General features: G+C 39.6%; 1 protein-coding gene across 1 annotated transcript; it reads right to left on the bottom strand.

The window, feature by feature from the left end:
• Window positions 1–6,074: 6,074 nt before the first annotated feature.
• Window positions 6,075–6,453, bottom strand: LOC126512506 (small nuclear ribonucleoprotein Sm D2-like). The gene has a single exon (XM_050160286.1). It carries the CDS (start codon window positions 6,426–6,428, stop codon window positions 6,075–6,077), a length of 354 nt encoding a protein of 117 aa, XP_050016243.1. The 5' UTR covers window positions 6,429–6,453.
• Between the last annotated feature and the right edge of the window lie 1,512 nt (window positions 6,454–7,965).

Here is a 7,965-nt window from a genome sequence, read left to right as displayed (position 1 = left end):
GTTGAGTGGAGTATCATTCCTTAGACCAACCACTATAGCTCCATAATTGTATCCTCCTGCTGGAATTCGTCATTTGGTAGCACGTATCCTCTGTGACTGCAGTGTGCTCTAGGACAACCTGGGAAATGGTGTTGGGAGGACCGTGGCTCTACATTCTCCCTCTTGTGACTCCATTTGTGCTGCCCTCTTCTTCATTCACTGAGGTTCATAACAGTCTCCTGCCTCCCCATCTTCATCCCCCACACCCTCAGAATACCTGGTGCTTTTCTTTCTTCCTCTCCATATGAAGTTGTTTTTATTCTTCAAGGGTTGCTTCAGAATGCCTTTTCGAGTCCTAGCTTTTATCCATCCTCTGGTAGTATTCATGGAAAACCACACATTCTCCAGTCAGGTGGGCAGTATCATCCCTGAGTACCAACAACAAAAGGTTTGAAGCATGGCATAGTCTTTTTCTGTGTACACACACACACATATACACACACACACGAGGGAGAGAGAGAGAGAGAATATAAAATGTTATGGCTAGTTATTATGTTTTCATAGGGGAGGCCTATGTAGGACTGTTTGCTTTCTCTCTAAACACATCAACTGCACCTATCTCTTCCTTTTCATTCTGCCTTTGAATGCAAATACAGTGTTGTGATTTGGCGCTATAGGACAAAATTCCTATCTGTCATGGTAGGCAGAATTAGAAAGAGCAGATTAGGTCTCTGCATAGTTGTTTTCATAGCAGCATTGTTTGTAATAGCCAGAACCTGGTAACAACCTAGATGCCCTTCAATGGAAGAATGGATGAAGAAAGTATGGAATATATACATATTAGAGTACTACTCAACAGTAAAAAACAATGACTTCTTGAATTTTGCATACAAATGGATGGATATAGAAAACACTATCCTGAGTGAGGTAAGCCAGACCCAAAAAGAGGAACATGGGATGTTCTCACTCATATTTGGTTTCTAGCCATAAATAAAGGACATTGAGCCTATAATTCGTGTTCTTAGAGAAGCTAAATAAGAAGGTGAACCCAAAGAAAAACATATAGGCATCCTCCTGAATATTAACCTTCATCAGGTGATGAAAGGACACAGAGACAGAGACCCACATTGGAGCACCGGACTGAAATCTCAAGGTCCAAATCAGGAGCACCAGGAGAGAGAGCACGAGCAAGGAACTCAGGACCGCGAGGGGTGCACCCACACACTGAGACAATGGGAATGTTCTATCGGGAACTCACCAAGGCCAGCTGGCCTGGGTCTGAAAAAGCATGGGATAAAACCGGACTCTCTGAACATAGCAGACAATGAAGACTACTGAGAAGTCAAGAACAATGGCAATGGGTTTTTGATCCTACTGCACGTGCTGGCTTTGTGGGAGCCTAGGCAGTTTGGATGCTCACCTTACTAGACCTGGATGGAGGTAGGTGGTTCTTGGACTTCCCACAAGGCAGGAACCCTGATTGATCTTTGGGCTGACAAGGGAGGGGGACTTTTTTGGGGAAGAGGGGGGAAATGGGAGGCAGTGGCGGGGAAGAGACAGAAATCTTCAATAAATAAATAAATAAATTTAAAAAAAAAGAAAAGCTAAGGTCAAGTGATATGAGACAAATGTCTTTATTCTGTCAATTATATTTTAAATAAGCGCTGATTGGCCAGTAGCCAGGCAGGAAGTATAGGTGGGACAACCAGACAGGAAATAGAGGCAGGTCAATGAGAAGAGAATTCTGGGAAGAGGAAGCTCTGTTTGCAGTTGTGACCCATCCACAGAAGATATGACTGCCTTGCTGAATAAGGTACCAAGCCATGTGGCTAACACAGATAAGAATAATGGGCTAATATAAGTTGTTAAGAGTTAATTAGAAGCCTGAGCTAATGGGCCAATCAGTTTATAACTAATGTGAACCCCTGTGTGATTTCTTTGGGACATAAAGACTGTGGGGGATCATGCAGGACAGAAACCCTGACAACAGTCAAAGGCTACCCTTGCTATCCCATGTTGTAACATTTTCCAATGCTTTGGCCACTATTATTTGGGTTTTTTTTTTTTTTTTTTTTTTTTTTTTTTTTTTTTTTTTTTTTTTTTTTTTTTTTTGAGACAGGATTTCTCCGTAGCTTTTTGGTTTTGGGTTTGCTTTTTATAAAAGAGAAATGCATGCCAGTCTGATGTAGGAAACTCTGTCAGCTGACATTCAAACAGTTTCTACACTGCCCTCTAAATCAAAGTGAATTCTAAATAAATTTTAATCCTCCAAGTGATGTTTCTATCATCAGGCCTCTGCAATCTTAGCTCCCTAATATTTGTTGACAAGGAGCATAGCTTACATTGTTTGCAGTTACTCTGTCTTAAATTTCAAAGCAGATCCAAAGCTCCAGGAACTCGGAAGGCCAAGATTTTCTGATCATTTGTTTCACTTGTAATACCCCTAAGTCTGCTCAGCATATGTGAAATCTAAGAGTCCTCAGTCTCCAAGGCAACGGTTCTGTCATCCCTGGTTCAGCCAAGGGAGAAAGAGAAAGCCAGCGCCCTCTCACCATCTCCCTGATTCTGTTCTCATGTCTCAGCTAAGAAGAACCCAAGGGCAGCTCAACACAGTGTACTGCACGCATCACAGCAGACAAGCTCCCTCTAGTTTCAGTGCAATCCCCAATCAGCAATGAGCTTTTACCTTTGCATAATCAGAAGTCTCCTGGGGCAGGTGCTGCTTGGTGGTGAAACACTTACCCAGCATATGTTCAAACAGTAGTCCCTCTGAAGACCTGACTTTCTTAGACGTCTTGTGTGTGTATGTAATATATATATTATATACTACCATCAGTGAAAACAACAGCAAACCCAGCTAGACAATTAACAATGGCATTTTTGCCTCTGCTTCTGTAAATGAATAGCTCAGCCATTGAGACATACCACCATTTATGATGCTTTGTAAAAAAAATCTTTTGTGTATGACTCATTCTGTGTTTTGTGTGTGTGTGTGTGTGTGTGTGTGAGAGAGAGAGAGAGAGAGAGAGAGAGAGAGAGAGAGAGAGAGAGAGAGAGAGAGAGAGAGAGAGAATGGGCATGTGTGTGGCACAGCATGTATGTGGCAGCCGAAAAACAAACTTGGTGTTCATCCTTACCTTCCACCTTGCCTATGACTGCATCTCCTAATGTTCGCTGCTGCAACCACCAGCTGAAGCTTCCAGACTCTCCTGTTTGGCTCCTATCTCCCTTGGGGGTGCACTGGGATAGCAAGTGTGCGCTCTAAAACCTCTTATGAGGTTCTGGGGATTCAAACTTAGGTCATCAGGTTTGTATGGCAAACCCCTTATCCACTGCCCCTTCTTTCCAACCCTCATGACATTTTCAATGCATATTTAACAAGCCTGTCTTCATTATTAATGTAATTTGTTTGATGGCTCATGGGTGTGTAAATTGGCAAAATTTTGGAAAATGCTTTGTGTGTGTGTCATAAGAAATTGACAAACTAAAGAGAATAAAAATTTTTAATTATTTGGGTGCAAAATTTTTCCAGGTTTTGTACATTTATGATTAGAACTTTGTATTTTAAAAGTCTTCAATCCTATAACCACATTTTTATTTATTGCTAAACTATCTGTCATTAAATGTTGTGACAACCTACTCTAAGATAATGTGAAGAGGTTTTATTGTACAGAAACATGAGTTATATAAAAAGTCTCAACTGTTAATAGACCTAAATGTTTTTGTTTTCAACATAAATATTCCTATAAGGAATATTTTTATTAATTAACCATTGAACATGCCTTAAAGACATTTAAAATATTTTTTAGGTTTGTAACTTATTTAAATCTGGAGTTAACCAGAATAAATGTATTTTATTTTCAACTCACATATCAATAACATGTTATTTTATCCAAGGTTGTGCCCCTTTACTGAAGCCATCAATCTGATTTATTCCAGATGCCAACATGTCTGTGTTCCTGCAGGTTTGAAATTTCAGGTTAAACTTGGGTAAAACCACTCTAATGTGCCTAAGTTATTCTTTTTGTTATGTAAATGACATAATGATTTATTTGAGAGCCAGTAATAGACACATGTCAGGTTAAGATCAGAAGTAAGCATGCTACATGTGTCTACAACCCCAGTAGGAGGCTACAACAGAAAGATTGTGGGTTACAGGCAGCCTGAGGTATGTAGTGAGGTTATGTCAAGAAGAAGAAAGGGAAGGAGGGAGAAAAAATGGAAGGGAAAGAGGGAGGGAAGTCAGGAAGGAGAGAGGAAGGGAGAGGGGAGGAAAAAGAAGTAAGTACAAGAAATGGAAAGGGGACAAGAAGACAAAGGAAGGAAACTGAAACTTGTTCTAAGGAAAATATGGATTTCACTTTCTCTTAAGTTCTCCTCCAGGAATAAAGTAAAGGAAAATCTTTCTGATTTACCATCTTATACTCCTCCATTGCCGATGGGAGCACAAACTGGTACAGCCACTTTGGAAGTCAGTATGATCATTTCTAAGAAAGTTAGAAAACAACCTACTGCAAGACACAACAATACCACTTTTGAGTATATACCCAAAGGATATATACCACAATCAACCATACCACAAGGACATGCGCTCAATTATGTTCACAGCAACATTATTTGTCATAGCCAGAACCTGGAAAACATTTAAATGCCCCTCGACCAAAGAATGAATAGAGAATGTGGTATATTTACACAATGGAGTACTACACAGTGGAAAAAAATAATGACATTATGAAATTTGCAGGCAAATGGGTGACTCTAGAAAACATCATATTGAGTGAGATAACCCAGAACCGAACCAGAAAGACAAATATAATATATATTCACTCATAAGTGGCTTTTAAACATAAAGCAAAGCCCACAAACCCCAATCCCAGAGAATGAGAACAATGAGGACTCTAAGAGAGACACATGGATCTGATCTACATGGGAAGTAGAAAAAGACAAGATCTCCTGAGTACATTGGGAGCATGGGGACAATGGGAGAGGACAGAAGGGGGGGCAGAATAAATGATGGAAGCAAAGAAAAGTATATAGCTCAATATAAACAATTTTAAAAAATGAAAAAAAAAGTTCTGAATTCAACATGCCTAAGTTATTCTTTAGTGCCCAGGACACCATGAGTCTTCAGTATCGGATGACCACATGCTGGCCTTAGTATTGGCCTATGAGAGCCTGTCTCAGGTAAATAAACAAATGAACAAACTAGAGAGACGCACTAATTAAAATTTAGGAAGAAGACTGTGAGTCTGTGTGGACACTGCTTTCCTTCTGAAGTTTCTCTACAACATTTAAGCTATGGTACTTTTTAATTGTTTTACATGTGCTGACATATATTTTTTGTTCATGGTGGCAGAGTTCATAAAGACGTTTGCGCACAAGTGCACCATGTCCTTTGACCATGTTGAGTCATGCATCTTCTCCCCTATGCCAGTCCTCTCTATTCCCCCAGGCAGCTTCACTTCTACTACCCCCCCTTTGTGTGTGTGTGTGTGCGTGTGTGTGTGTGTGTGTGTGTGTGTGTGTGATCTTGTACATGTATATGCATGTGCATGTAGAGGCCAGGGAAAAATCTAGATTGTTCCTCAGTTGCCACCCACCTTGGTGTTGATTTTGTTGCTGTTTTAGTTTTGTTTTTGTTTTGAGACAGGGGACTCTCTCATTGGTCAGGTACCAGCTTGTTTGTACTGATGTACAAGTGTCACTGCTGGGATTAGAAGCCTGCACCACCATGCCTGGTTCTTTGATTTGGGGGGGGAGGGCTTGTTTTTTTTATTTTTTTGTTTTGTTTTTTTATGAGGGTTCTAGGTCATTGAGCTCAAGTCTTCATGTTTGCATGACAAACATATAAAGGACTGATTTAGCTTCCCAGTTTAATATTTGTTTTTATGAATTTGATTTATTTTAGTTAATGTGATCTTCAGTTATGTTTGTTTTCCTAAACGTGATATTTAATTCTTTACAGCTTTACTCTGTGTGTGTTCTTTTTAAAAACAAAAAACAACAACAAAAAACACAGGGTTTTATTTCCATCCCATTGGGCAGGGCTCGGCAGGGCAGGGAGCAGGCTCTCATGGAAGGAAGAGGCCTCTACTCTAATTGCCGGTGATGACCGGGTTCCGTAGCACCACGATGACTGAGTCCCGGTGCAGGAACATCTTGGAGATGTAGCGGTCCTTGTTGACAGGCTTGGACTTCTTGCCCTTGCCGCTCTTGGGGACCTCAGTCCACATCTCCTTCGCATTCTCCAGCATCATGCTGCAGTGCCTGTCAAAGGCCTTCATTCGCCCAAGGAGCTTCTTGTTGTTGCGACAGATAATGAGCACTTGTGTGTGGTTCTTGACTGACTGCGTGAGCACCGAGAGGGGGCCTGTGTTGATTTCCTCCTCCTCCCGCTTCTGCAGCTCCTCTGGGGTCATCTCACTCTTGGGTTTATTGAGGAGACTCATGGTGGCGGTTTCGCTTGCAGATCACTCCTGCTGCCAACGCGTTGCTCAGGTCTCCGGAGTAGCTGTGTGTGTTCTTTTTCCACTCAACTGTTAATGAGCACCAAACTGACTTCATACTTGCTTATTGCCAATAGTGTTGCTATAAAGATATATATGCAAGTATCAGTGTACTATATTGACTTATAATCCTTGGAGTATAGTTCCAAGAGTAATACAGCAGCATTTTATGGTAGTTCTATTTCAGTTTTTTGAGGAACCTCCATATTGGTTAGTTTACATTACACCTATTATAAGATTCTCTTTTGGTTTTTAATTTTTGTTCTTACTGATAGACATTATATCCAGAGTGAGCTGAAATATCAATGTAGCTCAATTAGCATTTCCCTGATAGTTAATACTAAACATTTTTTGTATATGTATTGACCATTTATATTTCATTTTTTGAGAACAATCTCTTCATTTTATTAGCTCATTGATTGATTGATTGAAGTGATTTTTTGCTAATTAGGGCTTGCATTTTTATTTTATTTATTTATTTATCATGTGTGCAATCAAGCATGCATGTGTGTATATCTGCACATGAGTTTGCATGTATGTGTACCAACATGCTTGTGGAAGTCAGATGACAGCTTTCAGGAGACAGTTTTCCCCTTTCACTGTGTGAGTTTTGTAGACTTAATTCAGGCCATGCAGCTTGGTGAGCGCCTTTACCCACTGAGCCATAGAGTCAGTCCTGGTGTTTAGTTTTGAAGTTCGTTATGTATGTAGACAATAATCCTGTCAGACGCATAGCTAGCAAAGAATTTCTCTGTAGTTCTGTAGGCCTTCTATTTAATCATTTGTTGCCTTGCTGTGCAAAAGATTTTTGATTTCCTGCAATCCCATTTGCCAGTTTTTAGTTTTATTTCCTCAGTGATAAAAGAGCCCTTTTCAGAGAGCCACGGCCAATGTTTTACCATGAAATGTTTTGTCTGTGTTTTCTTCCAATTGTTTCACATCTTACATTAAGGTCTTTAGTCCAGATGGAACTAATTTTTGTACAGTACAGAGTGAGAAACAGAGATTATTGTGATCAATCAAACAAAATACAAGATACAATGTTCTTGTAATTATTATGACTTGTTTCATATCCTAAAATGTGGTCTATTGAAAGACTAGTCTAGGATATGGGACAGCCTAGAAGAATGTATATTCTACAGTGTTTGGGAAGAATAGTCTGTAGGTATCTGTTAAGTTCAATTGACCTAACTGACGTCAAACTGTGAATTGTTGTTGTTGCTGTTGTTCATTTCTGGCCTGGACAACATGTCTACTAATGAGAATGGAATATTGATGTCACCTACTATTGCATTAAGATCAGCTTGGGTTTTTATATCCAGTAGTATTTATTTTATGGAATTGGATGCATCGATGTCCCGAGTATGTGTGTATATAAATATATACATATATATAGAGAGAATGTGTATATATATGTATATAGATATACATACACACATATACATATGTATATATACTATATATACGTATATACGTATAT

The sequence above is a fragment of the Alexandromys fortis genome, unplaced genomic scaffold (genome assembly GCF_014885135.2).
Source record: "Alexandromys fortis isolate MF-2015 unplaced genomic scaffold, M_Fortis_MF-2015_v1.1 scaffold_111, whole genome shotgun sequence".
Classification (NCBI taxonomy): Eukaryota; Metazoa; Chordata; class Mammalia; order Rodentia; family Cricetidae; genus Alexandromys; species Alexandromys fortis.
The sequence above is the reverse complement of the archived record's forward strand: the minus strand, read 5'-3'. Positions and strand labels throughout refer to the sequence as shown.

Bases quoted from the DNA above. Each gene is read 5' to 3' on its own strand.
- LOC126512506 (XM_050160286.1), bottom strand. From the start codon at position 6,428: ATGAGTCTCCTCAATAAACCCAAGAGTGAGATGACCCCAGAGGAGCTG.